The following is a 16,809-nucleotide window of genomic DNA, read 5'->3' as shown; positions in this document are numbered from 1 at the left end:
CTACTCACTATTAAGGATATATTCCTTTATAGTAAGTAGTAATTATTACATAGTAAACAATATATTTTTTTAATACATTTATATATTTATTAATTATATAATTATTACAATTGATGAATGTAATTATAACATTTTAAATACCTCTCATTTTAATTTTTAATCTCAGAGTACAAATCTATTTAGTATTAGGATTATTGATATATATAATTTAATATTTTTAGTAGTTAAAAAATATGTACTTTTAATTTTTTATACTTAATATTCATTTTATATAGGCAGGTTTACGTTTTGTCGTCACTCCTATAACGTTTTTAAAGAATGACATTTTTAGATACACATATACGGACACATTACTTGTAATTGTTAGTAGCCATATTTAGACTTAAATGACCTAAATCACAATCATTTAGACTATTTATTCCAACAGTTGAAGTGCATACACCAGGAGGAAATAAGCAAATTCGATTTATATCTAATACCAATTACTGTTTTATTATTTAAGAATTAACCAACAGGAATGTAATCGGTTTCCTGTGTTAACTTTTCAATGCCACTAGCAGTTATTATTTGTGCAAACTGTTAAGTATGCTTGGTTGTATTGGCATCAATAAAGAAAAGTTTTATAAATGGCGGCTCAATTTCTGCTATCTCATTCGTACACTATTAGCATCTCTGCTTAAATCTTTACGGGTAAACAAAAAACGTTGCGCGCAATTGAATTAAGCGTTAATTGGTATCATTATACAATTTCTCGCAGGAAGGCTAAATATTTAGGCGGTGACGCGTTAAAGTACGATTTAAAAATAATTTGAAGAAGAAAAAAATTACACCTCAGTCGTAACAATACATTATTTGATTATTAAATTCTTTTATTTCCTTGCATTTTCTATTTTAATAACGCCTGAAACGAGTGCGAATTAATTTTCAGTAACAGACTGTTAATGTCCCACTGCTGGGCTAAGGCCTCCTCTCTCTTTTGAGGAGAAGGTTTGGAGAGCTTATTCCATCACGCTGCTCCAATGCGGATTGGTAGAATACAGATGTGGCATAATTTCAATGAAATTAGACACATGCAGGTTTCCTCACGATGTTTTCTTTCACCGTCAAGCGCGAGATGAATTATAAACACAAATTAAGCACATAAAAATTCAGTGATGCTTGCCCGGGTTTGAACCCACGATCATCGGTTAAGATTCACGCGTTCTAACCACTAGGCCATCTCGTTTATTACGTAATTAATAATAGTAAATAGATATATTTTAGACTTGTAGGCAGTTTATACTTTACTTTTCGACATTTTTAAAATTTTTCTTTATTCGTACGGGTTATACATGTTAAACACTCTGCTACTACTTCAGTTTTATTGGTTTCGTATACCCAGATATTGAATGTTTAAATATTCAATATATAAATTGAGGCTAGGGATAGATAACATTTGAGATTTCGGCGAAAAATATATTTTCCTTACAAAAATTCTTGTATTATGTATCTAAACTTTGTATGCGTATGTTTCTGTTCGATAATAAGTATTTAGTTAAGTGCCGAAGTAAAGAGCGGTATGTTACTTCAGCACTTAGCCATTTATTTACAATATTTATTATTCTTAATGTTTGCCTATTTTTAAATTTAATTTTCGTGAATTATATAATTTGAATTGCTTTTTAACTATTTTATTTGCGTGAATTATATAATTTGGATTGCTTATTAACTATTTTATTAATGATTATTTTTATTTCAATTAATTCATTTATTTAATTTATGTTACGCCCAAGTGTCCCAAATGTTTTACTTAATTAAATATTATGTTTCAATATATTGATTTATTTTTTGCTTTAAAGCAACAAACTACAATTAAATATAATGTCATAGTGCTGTAGATTTAATGTGTACATTCTTGTATATAACACTATGAATTTGTATTGGTTTTGAAATAGTTGATGTAAAAAATAATTCCTAACTAATACGAATAAAAAAAAATTGAGTTTCTAAATAGATAAAAACGATCGAAATGTGGACATGCCTCCAGTTTCTAAAACTCTAAAGTCAAATTAATTAGTTTGATATCTTCTCCATCGTCATTGGTCGGTGCCAACCAATCACGCTATAAGCGATCAATAGAATTTAGTCAGATTAATTACTCTGACGTTGTTTATGATTTCAGAAGCTCATGGATAGTCTAGTAATTAGATTTTAACGATATTGACATTCATATATATATTTTTAATTACAATTTTAATTTCTCTCGACTCAGAAACCACGTAAGTTTCTGTTATAAATGTATTTTAATATTATTATGCATTTTAATTTAATAAAAGTCTTCGAAATGTACCTTAATTTTATATAGGTTTAGCTGTTTTGTACAACGTTTTAATTATTTCAATTTTTAAAGCAATAATGTTTTATTGTATTCCAATTTAATTTAAGTTTAGTTTGATGTACTGATAGGGTGGTTTTTTAATAAAATTAATGTTGAGTTGAATAAATAATTTGTTTTACATATTATTGTTTTTATTTTTGAATATTCAGCAGGGAAGGGTTTGTCCATACTGTCTTACATTGTCATGAAAGTAATAACACTGTTTTTTAAAGTTTGAAAAACGACTATTAATTACAAATATTAACTTAAGATATTATTGCCATAATTAATAAAAAAAAAACAGGGAATTTGAATGGAAAATCAAATAGAAAATGATTTATAATATATTTATTTGTAATGGGAATTAACCCCCAAACATAGCTCTGAGCACAATATCACCGACGTGTAAAACACATCATTCACAATTAACATAATTAACCGAGACGTTTCCTAATAAATACTGTATCTACTATTACATAACATCACAGATTAATTATTAAAATTCACGACCGGACCATTATGTTGTAGTTGCAAATTGGATACAGATAATAAAAAAAATAACAATATTACATACGTAGAAATTAAATAAACTTTTAATTTGTATAAATAAATAGGAATCTTTCGTTTTGGCAAATCTTTATAAATAATTTATACGTATCCGGCCTGCGTAACATAAATGTAAATAACAAAATATCGTTTTGGTAACAAATTTTGCGAGGTCATAACAGTAAAAATGCCTGTATGTACGATATCGTTTGGTCAATTTTTTTTGTCTTCGACTGCATATATAGGAAAAACTTGAATGTATGTCTTATTCTATCGAAATGCCGTTATATTCTTTCAATTATAAATTCTCACTGTCACTTTAAAACTACTTACAAACTACATTTTTAAAACATTTTAATCATACAATAAATTCTGCTGCGAGGTAAAGTATTACAGTTAGGTCTCACTCTCCTGTTCCATATCAAATTTAAATCGAAATAATTATCGAAATGGATGACACATAATACAATCAAATATAAAAAAAGTCTTCCGGTTCTGACTTTTCGAATTACGATTATAATATTAGTCCAGCGAGTTTTTAAATTAAGTGTCCGTAAAAAGGTCATTTCTACCCTAGTAATTAAATTGATATATATTTTCATAAACACGACAGCAATACTGTGATGAAATTGTTAACTTAACGCCGAAATAAAAACTTTTTTCCTTATATAGACTTAACGATTTACTTTAACTGGATTATTTTAAATTCTTTACCTCGCAACTGATTCGGCTTACTTCAGAAATCAGCTGTCTCATAATGAAAAAATCGAGGCTCAAAATTACTTAGCCGCTATTACTCTTAATAATATAATAATGTGTCAACTATAAAAATAATAATTCTATACATTTAAAGCACTTGTGTTGCCAGAGGTTTCATTCAATAATAGTACGGAATAATATTTAATAAAAATAAATTATTGCTTATTATAATAAATTCTATACATGATTTATGACCAAAACTTTTTTTCAATAATTATAATAAATTAATATTTGAATATTGCTATTACAAATTTGTGTAGCATAGATTATATATTTAAGCATATATTTATAATACTCTTTAGTTGGTTATATTTACATATTATATTACACATTTTACATAGATATAATATAACAAACTAGTAACAAAATATGGAGATAACTTAATAATACACTGTAGACTACTTATGGTGTCAGATTTTGTACGATGTTCGTTTCTCCTATTCTTCGATATTGTACTTACATGCCAAGGACGGTTATATAACATAATGGCACTGATATACTAAAAGCTAACATTGTTCAAGGCATCAAACTTGTTTCATTGAAGATGGTGGCTTCAGAAGCGTTAGTGGCGTTCATGATATGACCATGGCCAGAGAACTTCACGATAATTCCTTCTAGGGACGTCCAGGTACCCACGACAAGTCCGAGGGCGCCGAAGAGCACTACTATAGCGTTCTTTATGATCATTCTGATGCGTTCAGAGTCAGAAACGTAGTACCAGTAAGTACAACTTTGTATGAATGCCGGGAAGGCCAAACCGAGAGCGGACAGGCATAGAGCGCCAAACAGCGAGATGAACAGGTCAAGCTCTGGAACGGCAGCAGCTATTCCAACTGTAAAAGATATGTTTAATTTACAACAATGTGTCATATAAGGCATATTGTCAATTGGTTTTGACACACTAGATCGCATGCACGGAATAGTAAATTTTTGTTAAATATAACCCAATTAGAGATGATTGGGTGTAATTTTTAATGTTAAAAATGTTAATGTGAAGACGACGTCTTGCTTGTAGATTAAACTTTAAAAGTAACAACATCAAAAGTTAACAAAAACTATTGTATTTTTGTGAGGTGAAAAACAAGTACATTGGGTTTTTTCAAGGCTAAAATACCTGTAACTTAATAATAAAAACTGCTGTTTGATTTATATATTTAATATCATGCTCACAATACTCTGGAGAATGTTATTTTACAATTTGGCGCCAACGTAGCTATATATATAAACGAACAAAACTTATTTACTAACTGGTGATATTACACACTAGTGATTATTCTATTTACCTACAAGTGCTTATAATTTTCGACAATTCCTATAAGAACCAATGAAATCGACATCAAAATGAAAGGTAATTTAATTCCTATCACAATACTCTGGAGAATGGTGTTTACCTATGAAACTATGCGACAAATTTCGATACTATCAATATTTTGTTAAACTGAATAATTTCAATACAAATTTCAGCTTAAATCATTAAAATTGGTTAAATACACAAAAAAAATACGATTTGAATCCAATTTTTTTCTTACTAATGTTTGTGAATCATATGAAAATGTATGGGCGATATAAAGACAAATATGAATTATATTAAAACAACTTACAAGTGACCAGCACGATGAGGGTTCTTAACACGTACTCCCAAAGGATCCGATGAGAACTATTCAAGAGCCGAACACCGATATACTCGTTCCATAAAATGTCAATGGCGACGTAGCAGGCGAGACCGTGAGTGATAAAGATAGCAAACGCCAAGAGACATTGAACAACACTTGCAAGCCTAGAAAATTTGTTTTGATTAGTATAGAATCTAAAAAGTGATATTATTTCGAGGTACCTAAAATTTTATAACATTTCTAAGAACCTTTGATTTGTAAGAACAAACTTATCTTATATGCTGACACAGATAGCAGACAGTTCATATTATCCGGTCTGACAGATCAATAGGATTTTCATAATTATAATCTATTAATAGTAATTTCAATACAATTTTCATTGTTTTGATAAAAAAAATAACGCAGCTACTTTATTTTTTTTAGAAGTGACGTATACTTACGTCTCAGTTTGAGAAGGTAGATTAAGAGTGATGCTGCCGGCCGCTGCATTTCCGTACGTCAGGTATCCAAACAGGCCCATACCAATATACAAAATGATGATGCTTATCATGGCACGGTTCAGGACTCCACAACTTCCAACAAAGTCTTTGGGCGTCTTCATTTCGTTCTCCAGTGGCAAAATCTGAACGACAAGAAATATTAAAAAATATATTTTCCTATACTAAAAATAAAAATAGAAACATTTTATAGTGCTTTTAGTAAGTTCTGGAAGTAAGAACAACCAAAAACTTCATGTATGTAACTAACACAGGACAAGCATAAAAATTAAGATTTAATCAGTTAAATTAAAAACTATATATAATATACTATATTATTCTACGTACCACACCAATAGCTTCCAAAGCAAACAACACAGTTCCAAAGAAGAGTGGGAAATCAGCGATCTTCCCCGCAGGCAATTTACCTTCCAAAGTAGGAGCTTCTCTGAACAAGTAGTATAGGATAATGCCGAAACTGACGATAGTTACTGCATTGGCTATCGCCGAGAACGGTGCCAAGTATTTTAGATCTCGGACCCAATTTATCAGTACTAAAGGCAGCAGGATATACAGCATGACTTCAACTACACTGACGTTCAGCTCGAAGTGCTTGGTTAGAACGTATTGTATGTTTTCAGACACGAAAACCACATAAACACAGCATGTACCAATCTGATAGATTAGCAAAAACGCGTTTACTACGTGCCTGTAAAAAAATTACAATTGAATGTTTTATTTGTCAATTTCGGTATATTTATATAGATTTGATTACTCACGCAGCATAAGGAGCGCAGGCTTTGCACCAGTCAGGGCCTTCTAAAAGAGCCGCTTCAGCGACCGCTGTGTACGACATGGAAGGCACTTTCCGCCGCTTGCAAAGAACGTAGCACGAGTCGATAAGCACGTGGATGCAGTAGGTGCAGAGTACTCCGATGACAAGCGTCCCAATGGTTCCGACCACATATCCTGACTTTGCAAATGCGTGTGGCATCGCTAGTATACCGGTACCTAAACTTCCCTTTAGCAAATGCAGGAGAGTTTCTGTGTTCCTTTAGAAAAAAAGTCTTTTTTTATTAATCGATTTTATTTCTGTATTTTACGTTACATTGTATTTAATGCTATAAATAATACTGTAATTTTATTGTTTTCTTGTTATAATCGTTTCCTGTTCAGTCTCAATTTATTCTTCATAATAAATACACAATTTATTGCAATAAAGTTGTAATACGCCTAAATCAGTTTTTATCAATTTAAACAAACCAAACTTGAATTATGTAGGATAGATAACAAGTAATGTCACAGCTTATATAAACTAAGGCATTGCAGCAATAGATACTATCGCTAAATATTGCCTCATATCCCTTTATTAACTGAACGTATACCACTTGTCTAGGCAGGATTTCGAATGAAACCTAGATCTAGTATTACACGTGAAGTTAAAGTGAATGTAAATTTTGATTACACGTTTATATTAAAGTAATGAATATACATCGAATTTTTTGTCTTGTCGTTATAAAATGCTTATTAATCAGTTTGTTTGTTTAAACTTAATTCGATTCATTGTTTCCGTTAATTAATTGTGTATAATAAGTGATACTAAAAACAAAACGTTTGGTATTTTAGTGAATATTGTTTTATTGCTAAATTTCAATTAAATAAAAAAATTGTTTTAAATTAATTAATTTAAATTCAATAAAAAAACCCAAAGAAGAGTTATTTTAATGACGAGTTAGTCTTTGTGTATGAGTAATGTATTTACGAGTCAAATTCTGTGTTAATTTATGACAGTTATATAATATAATAATCCTATAATATATTGTTGATGTTAATACTAAATGACGAAACATTCTTGGTAGTCCGATCACGATTGAACACACTAAGACCTTAGTTCTTAAGTTTAACCTTTCAAACTGCAAACGAAGGTAAATCTTCCTTGAACAATTATCCAAAAAATTGAACGCTCTTTATCTGAGATCTATCATTTAAAAAAAAAATTGATATGATTTAAATAAACAGATTCGTAAAGTATAATATTATTTTATTTATTTACCTCCTCTTTTAAAAACTAGGTAAATGAATAAAATGATATTATACTTTAACTTTATACATGAGACCTTGATCTGATTTTGTTATTCGCTTTATAATTACGTCAAGATTACCTACTAGTTATAGAAGGAAAAAATATCCACTTATTGTGTTGAAAATAACGTGGACGTAATTTTAATTTAAGACCTGTTTATTAGTTGTGTGCGACGAAACCCAAAGAAGAGTTATGTTAATGACGAGTTAGTCTTTGTGTATGAGTAATGTATTTACGAGTCAAATTCTGTGTTAGTTTATGACAGTTATATATTAGTATTATTATTGGGTTATAGCTTCTCGGTGGTTGGTGCACCGTATTAGGTACTACATAAGACTTCATTTTATTTTTTGTAACTACATAATCCGATTTACCTCGTGTAAATATAATTGTTTATAACTACTAAATAATGTTTTAAGTGATATAACTACACGTGACAAAGTAATCAATATTACGTCAAACACTCTCACTTTTTTCCGTTCTTATCTTTGAAATTACCTATTGGTCCAAAACTGAAAAAGACAATTTATATTTCCGTAATATGTTTTAGTTTACTATTTTATTTATTTTTTTATCTATTATTCATGCGTCATAAAAAATGAAACCATAATGTTTAGTAATAAATTTGTGTTATTATTAAGTATAAAAGTTGCAAATAAAGTTGTATAAAGTATAAAATGCAACCTTAAAATAATTTGATCAAATCAGGCATATTAAGTTTATGTGTAATTGCTTTAGTTTTAGCTAATTTAAGCTCAAAAAAATATTTTTAAGAATATGCTGCACTGTACCTCGAAGCTATATGTAGTACCATATAAACGGGTTTAAAACTGTATTATTTAAAAAATACATATTAAAGAATGATTAATAATAACTAACTAAAAAAATCAAAATTTAAGTTTTGCGAAACTATTTTAATCTATGTAACATGAACGGCTCTGTACGTAAAATATAATTTGAGAAGAGAAAGAAAACGATTTGACGAGTTACAAAATAAGAAATAAAAAAACAAATCATAAAAAAATCACTAACTTAATTAATTTTTAATATAGTGAACTGTAAAGGAGAAAATGACTTATCGAAAATCAAAATATACTTTATTTAATGAGGTTCTTTTAAATAGGCACTTTAAAATTGCCTTTTAACAAGATTCATTTAAATATAACCTACTCGTTTGGAATGTAAAATTTCTCTTTTACATTCATCAAACAAAAAACTTACTTGAAAATATATGAATAGTCAAAAATCTGTGGACGAATGTACATGATTTATAGTAGTAATAGTAATACATTAAACATAATTATTACTTCAGTACATGAGTTAATACGTTCTTTATTGAGTTGTTTTTATTACAATGTTAGGTAAGATAAATAGGAAAGTCCTTGTGCCCTAAGATATGATGGATGGTTGAGGAAATTAGGAAGAGGAAATGACCAAGAAGGTTGAATACCCTGATTCATTGTGTGACGTGTTGTGAATTTTTATAACTCGATTTGACCGGTCAAGGGAGACGACTCGCGAAAGGTTTCGATTGTATGGTTACATAAATGTCATGATTTTAAAATGAGTATTTTGTAAATGGCACTCAAAAGATTATTGTTAAATTATAATCTATTATAAGTATTTATTTTATGGGAATACTTTAAGTAAATTATATATATAATATATTAATATTACAACAAAATATGCAAGATGTACTTACGTAGTGGGATGCTCGACGACTCTGTTATCATAAGGTTCGTATTCTTCAACTTCTTGAAGGTTCTTTTCTTTCATGTTGACAAGGAATATACCCTTGTCTCCCGGTTTCTTCTTCTCATCTTTTACTGGTGATAAACTGGAAAAGATTTCCACATACAATTTACTTTTCACTTTATTCCATACGGTATATGATGATATACATTATTGATATGAAGGCACTTCGTTAAATTCAGACGATATTATCAATTGCTACATACACTCGTAGAAAATATATTATTAGAATAAGAATTTTAAGACAGTTGGAAATCCAGTTTCAAATAATGAGTTCAAAACATTGTAATTGCTAAATCACGATAAAGTAATTACATCTCGCAAAATTATATTGACATAAACAATATACTTTCACAGTATAGAGGATTTTGAAGCGGCGTCTGTAGAACTAACTTACTTTGCCATTTTCGATTGCTAGGAGACGAGAAATGTTTGTAGTAGTACTCTAGTAATATTGATTTATGGATGTTATTTTGACACGACTCAAGGTTGCATTTTGTTGCATTACGAATATAATGTTAAAATATTGCATTTCTCTTTTAAATTTCATGATATTATTAATAAAACCTTAGATCAGAAAACTGCTGTATACAGAACGAAGGCTGCAAAAGTCACTTTAAAAATAATTTAGGACATTTTAATTCTCAGATTTGTAAAGGTTGGTAAACAGCAAAAGTCTATATTGAAAATACGTTTTCTGTGACCTACATTTATAGTGATTCGAACCATAAAGTTAAACTATCGCGTAATTGTTTTTTTTCCCTTTCGCTTCTTAGTCCTTTAAATTTTATTTTACGAATATTAAAAAAACAATTCATTTTCTAAATAATTTCTATTCTTTGTTTTATATGGATTGGATTGGATACATTATCTATTTTTAGATGGACGTTAAAATTGTAATAGTGAACATATATAAATGTACATATAGTAAAGGTCTCACAGTTTTTTATTGGTTAGTAAATTCACATTAGATAATGGCAAAGAAACTTTTCATTTCATCTCTTATGACTCAGAGGAAATTTGTGGAAGAATTAAGATACAAATCATTACGAATTCTCTCGGAGTTTTAACAATAGACAAAATACAATGGTCGATTAAGTTGTGACGTCAGAAGCAGTTCTGTGCTAGATGTCACGCAATCAGGACCACAAACTAGATTTAAAGAAGCTAAAAAATAAACAATACTTTGTCAAGATGAAACTTACCTTTGAGGGAGAAAATCGTCGGGTTCGAAAGAAGGATTGACCATCGGACCGCTCTGCCGTCGAGCCCATTCTTCTGCTTCCTGAAATGAGAAAAATAACTTAGTTGAGGAGTGAACAAAAAGCTAAAATATTGTATAAATGAAATTTACATTGTTGAGTACGGATATTTTTTTATGTTTTCAAAGCTTTAATGCCTTATCAAATGGGGGATTGTTTTTTATCTGTTTTTATAGGTTTTCGACGTTGATGTCAAAAATGATCTTCACAAATGTAGATCAAAGTCCTCCGGGCAAAATAGGAAGCACAGCGTCTCATATGCTAATACAATTTTTTCGTATAAACATACTTAGTGACGTAAAAACCGCTACCCACCCACGCTATACCAAATGGCAACGACATCATTAAATCCCCGTAACAGTAATAAGTACAATGGGAAACTATCGGTGTCGATGTCCTCAAATTGCTTTGAAATTTTTCTTGGTTAGTTTTTTTCTACAGCCGCGATTGATCTCTGGATAGACAACTTCAATCTTCGACAACTTCAATTCGATGCTCAATTGGGTAATTGCCCAACTTTGCTCAACCGCAATTTTTTTTAATTTCGAGATACCTATCCTACAAATCAAAACAAAATGGCGAACTATTTTCGAAAAATGTACAGTGAATTATTACTTAATAATCATAGAATAATGACAGATATCCAGCATACGCAGTTTTCGATATTTCGTTTTTTCAAAATACTCTAATATTTTAGTGAAAATGAAATTTAAAAGGTTTTTTTTTACCTTGAAAACTTTCCACACCAATCGAGCGAGCCGACCGCCGCTGATTGGTCGGCCATCGAGGTACAATATTACATTCAAACATTCGCTTTGGGCCTATAACCGCTTTGTCCATCTAGTCTTGTCCCATTTTAGAATAATATTCATTTTCTTTGGACACACTTATGATGTAAAAATAAATAGAATTAATTCTAGTTCCTAACTCTTAGTACGACTTATTGTAAGAATTATATTTGTGTGCGTGATAACAGGATTTCCAAAAAATAACAATGGTTACCGTGATGTAGTATAACAACGTTTTTACGTGTTTATTTTTGGGTGACTCGATCGGTTAGGGATATCGTGCTAATGAAGACTGTGCGAAAACATTATTTGTGAAAAATTTAGACGTATATAATATTTGAATATTTACTAACACTTAATTTCAATATTTTGTTTGCTTACGATGTGTGATTTCTCCGAAACATTCTATTTTTATACGAAACGACAGGCAATTGCTATTATTTAAACTATGAATTTATCTACTAACCATTTTAAAGATTAACATATTTTGTATGTTATAGACATAATCAAATACTCTTTTTTTTACTTAAACGAAGTGAATGATTATTATCTATCTATATCCGTCATTTTCAAAGTTAGTGGCTTGAAATTTTATACACAAGCTTCAAAATTCGTTACAAATAAATAAATATTAATTAAAGCGTTTTTAAGAATAGAGGGATTACCCTAAGAGGGTAAAATAGAGGTTGAAAGTTTATACGGGGTGTCCGTCATTTTTGATGTAAGAAGATAGATATTTAATAGTAAAGATTCTGAGAAAAAATAAATGCATACGTATTTCGTCGTTTTAGAAATTCAACCTCAAACGGGAGAAATGGGCTGGATACATTAGTAATAAAATGAAAAAAAAAATTCTCATCTGCTTGAAATTTACTATTTGTGTTTCTTGATTGATCGTGCAAAAAACGAAATGCAAAATACACAACGTCTCATTATCAATATATTCTAGGGAGGTGCAAGTCATACTTTTTTTATACATAACATAACAGTGAAATTTGTTTAAAGAAATTATTGTCATGTGTACCATTTACTTAAAAATCTGACTTTAATTTCACAGACTTTCAAACAATCATTTATCCTTTACTAATACTTAAGGGCGAACGAAGCCTCGGGAATCATTTAGTTTATTAATAAGCGTGGATTGATTATTTAATTAAGGTAGAATCACTGATGTATATATTCATTATATACACGATCATGTTTAAGCATATTTAAGTACAAATTATGCAATGATGAGGAGAATCAACTAAATAGCTGGAAGTGTTAGATTATATTCGCTATAAGAAAGTGGGAGGACAGCTCAGTTATGAACAAGTTGAAAACTTAAAGCGTTTCCTAAAACGACATAAACAATTTCGTAAATCATAATATATATTTTAATATATGTGTTAAATTATTGCCCTACCCTTTTAACCTCAAACTTAATAGATAAACGTAATGTAACGTTAATAAAATAAAATATAAATAAAATAAAAAAGGGTATCTACCCTTTTTATTTTATTTAATAATATAATTTCAATTAATTTGTTTTTCTATCTACCCTCCAAATTCCAAAATCACAAAATGTGAACCAGTTGAAATTAAGCTAATCGTTTTATGTTTATTAAATTAAAAACGTTATAATATTTTAGTTAAGTTATATTGCATGTATCAAAATTAATTTATTAACTCGTAAATTTTTAACAAGACTATGGTATTTATAGTAGTGAAAGACTATTACTGTATAGTAGGTATACACTTATCTACTGTCTGATTGTCCTTTGAATCTTTCTTTTTACTCTGTGGTCAACCACTAATAATATTTCACCTTGTATTAGTTAAAAAATAATTTTGTTATCACGCATATGTAAATATATACATTTGAACATTAATGAATTTACTTTTTTAGTTGGTGAATACTTACGGTTATAAAGTATCCTCAAAACAGGTTCAAGGGCTATCGACCTGTAGTGTGTCGTATTATATCGTTCTTAATGCGTTACTGGTTTCTTATATACCCATATATATATATATATATATATATATATATATATATATATATATATATATATATATATACATACGTAACGTAGTTATATATATATATATATATATATATATATATATAACTACGTTCTGAAGTGAAGTGGTACAATTACAGAATACATTGCTATTCATCGAATGCTAAGCGGTGATGGAATTACATCGTGAGAAAACCCCCCCATGGCGCGTATTCACCCAAATTCTGTCACACTTGTATCATTGGAACAGCGTGGTGGAATAAGCTCTTAGCCTTCTCAAGAGGACAGGCGAACTTTATCCGGCAATGGGGCAATTAAATTTTACTTTTATAGAAGTAAAAATAACAGCCGGGGAACTGATAATGCATTCCCTTAATAAATATTTTAAAATGTTTGTTTTGAAAAAATATATTAAAATAATACTGAATTTATTGTGCATCATACACGGTGACTCCAGTCAGGTGATTAACGCTTTTTATTTGTAAAGGCTTATATTATAAACATTTTTCATAAATCTTCTTAATTTACTTACTTAAACAAGGTAATCACACGAAAACTATGGCCATATTAAGATAAACATATTATATGACCAAACAGTGTTGAACACTATAATAATATGAAGTTTTTAAAAAATGTAGTTCTGTCTTGTGACTTACTGTGTACAATACAATGAAAGAAATAACCACCAAAACAATACATAATATGTATATTATATACTTGAACCAACTATTATAAAAAGACTGTAATAAAGAGAAACGGACACAACATTCTATATACCTAACAAAATTAATTACGTTTCCTCTCAGTCAACGCAGCAAACCTTAGAATGCTGTACCTTACAACGATTGCTCAAATGAATCACGAGCTCGTGTTACAACACACGATGTTTACAGCAGACTTAGACCAAAATAGAATTAGTGAGGTCAGGATATTCCTAGCGCAAATTGGATCCCCTTCGACCTTAATTCCGTAGCCGAGTGTACATGTAACAACTGCCATCCTGTATGCAAATGTCTCACTTATGCTCAATCGGATATTGTTCGCCACAATCAATTTAACAAGTCATCTATATTAACGGTATCAGTAATCGTTCATCAGATTTAATTTATTTCCTTGTATTTTTTTTTTTGGTTTTTCTCAGCGCGACTCCTCTAAAAGACAGTAACTTCCGCGGCACATACCTTTTTTGATATGTTTATCTTAGTATTTTTACAAGCTTTTTCATAATTTCAAGTTACACGCAATATTTATGTGTATAAGTATGTGTGGGTCATGTTTTGCGACTGAATTTAAACTATTAACAACCAAATTTGATTGAGTTAAAATTTTGCAGACACTTTGTGACATTAAAAGTGCAGGTAAATAAATACTATACGTTTTACATACTAAATAATGTTTTACATAATAAATTATTTTTACATCGATTTTTTTTTAATAATATTAAAATAAAATCGATGTATTTTTTAAAAATTTCAACCTGAAAGCTTACAAGTATCGACATCTTTTTGGTTTTTTTACCATAGATACAAATGCAGGCCTTAAATAAATGGACGAATGTTTTTGAGATTGTAAGTCTTATCGTTAGAAAAGTTTAGTTTAATTGCTTCAGGGCAGATTGAGGAGCATACCATGTACCGGCAAATCTTACAATGATCTTTACTTGGTGGTTAGACTTTGTGCAAGCCTGTCTGGGTAGGTATCCGCTCATCAGATATTCGACCATTGAACAGGAATAACTAGCATAGATATGATGAAAGGTGAGTAAGCCAGTTTAGATACAGGCACAAGGGACGTAACATCTTAGTTCTCAGGGTTGGTGGCGCATTGGCAATGTAAGGAATGTTATTTTTTTCTTGCAGCGTCTATGTGTATGGGTAGTTAAAAACACTTACCATCCCATTTACGTGGTCTAACTATTTCGAAAAAAAAACTCAAATATATTTTTAAGTTTTACAAAAAAAAAACAGTTTTAATATAACTACAAGTATTAAAACAAGCATTTGCTTGAAAGAATTAGGTTATTCCATGTAGTTATTACATGCATTATATTTATTGATATTATGTAACTACTAACTAGATATAGATTTTTTTTTGGTGACCCAATTTTGTTTGTTTTTAATTTAGTTTTATTTTACTCTTGTATTAACTTTTGTTTGTCAATAAAAAATATTATATATTGGTAAAAATAGATTAGCTCCAAACCTTCTCAAAAAGAGGAGAGGAGGCCTTTAGCCCAGCAGTGGGACATTCACAGGCTGTTACGTATAATTTTCTAAGAAACACTAAAATCTCAAGTGTACAATTTACATTAACTATTTCTAGAAATAGCGAAAAGTAAAGTTTTATATGATTTTATCTGCTTAAGCGTGTCAGCTACTTTACATTACAAGTGGTCCTTGACGGTAATTCGAGAAAATATCGCGTTCATTATTGCGTATACGTTCATTCAGATATTCACATTTTGAGATTTTAATATTGTATTGGTTTAAAAAAAAAAAACTTATTTGTGTCTTATATAAAATTAATTAAATATAGGTTATAACTAATTGTATGAAATAGTGTTGTATTATAACTAAAAGTTAATTAAACAAGAACTGTTTATAGTGCGTAATACAACAGAACAATTAGAAAGTCGTATGCAATTTGTATATCTACGGTTTGTTTACCTTAACTCTTACTCCGATTGGAATACTCCTATAGTACTTACCACGTACTACATTAAGTAAAAACCCCTAGGTATGTATTGAAAACTAAAATGAAGGTTGTTAAAATACTATAAAAGTATCTTTGAGGACTATCACAACAAATGATATGTTGTTAGGTAAGTTTAATGAGTTTGTACAACCAAATAATAAATCTCATATTTCGTCTAAAAAATAACTTATGGCAATATCTATAATAGTAATAGTTACATTTTTATACAATCTACTGGTTCTATGTATGATAATAATAATTGATTTGACTAATAATGACCATACAAATGTTTATTTCATAAAATAGCATTCGACAAACAATTGATATAATAATTATAATAGTTTGGTTAAGTTAGAACATTAAAATATATAAACCTTTAACATTCAGTACTTACATATGTAAAGTAAACACATGTGCGAAGTGATTTTTTATGTGCTAACCTATTTTATATTATATATTTGCAGAATAAAATATTTGTTT

The 16,809-nt window shown here is 29.4% G+C and overlaps 1 protein-coding gene across 1 annotated transcript in view; it reads right to left on the bottom strand.

The window, feature by feature from the left end:
* Positions 1-2,691: 2,691 nt before the first annotated feature.
* LOC126780604 (proton-coupled amino acid transporter-like protein CG1139) overlaps positions 2,692-16,809 on the bottom strand; it is a 43,583-nt gene continuing 29,465 nt past the window's right edge. Inside the window, exons 2-8 of the mRNA XM_050505212.1 lie at positions 10,791-10,870; positions 9,536-9,670; positions 6,530-6,802; positions 6,099-6,459; positions 5,715-5,896; positions 5,263-5,438; positions 2,692-4,494 (exon numbers count right to left, since the gene is read on the bottom strand). Coding sequence (XP_050361169.1) covers positions 4,178-4,494; positions 5,263-5,438; positions 5,715-5,896; positions 6,099-6,459; positions 6,530-6,802; positions 9,536-9,670; positions 10,791-10,870 — 1,524 coding nt within the window. The 3' untranslated portion in view covers positions 2,692-4,177. The remainder of the gene's footprint in view (positions 4,495-5,262; positions 5,439-5,714; positions 5,897-6,098; positions 6,460-6,529; positions 6,803-9,535; positions 9,671-10,790; positions 10,871-16,809) is intronic.

Source organism: Nymphalis io, chromosome Z (assembly GCF_905147045.1).
Source record: "Nymphalis io chromosome Z, ilAglIoxx1.1, whole genome shotgun sequence".
Taxonomy (NCBI): domain Eukaryota; kingdom Metazoa; phylum Arthropoda; class Insecta; order Lepidoptera; family Nymphalidae; genus Nymphalis; species Nymphalis io.
The sequence above is the reverse complement of the archived record's forward strand: the minus strand, read 5'-3'. Positions and strand labels throughout refer to the sequence as shown.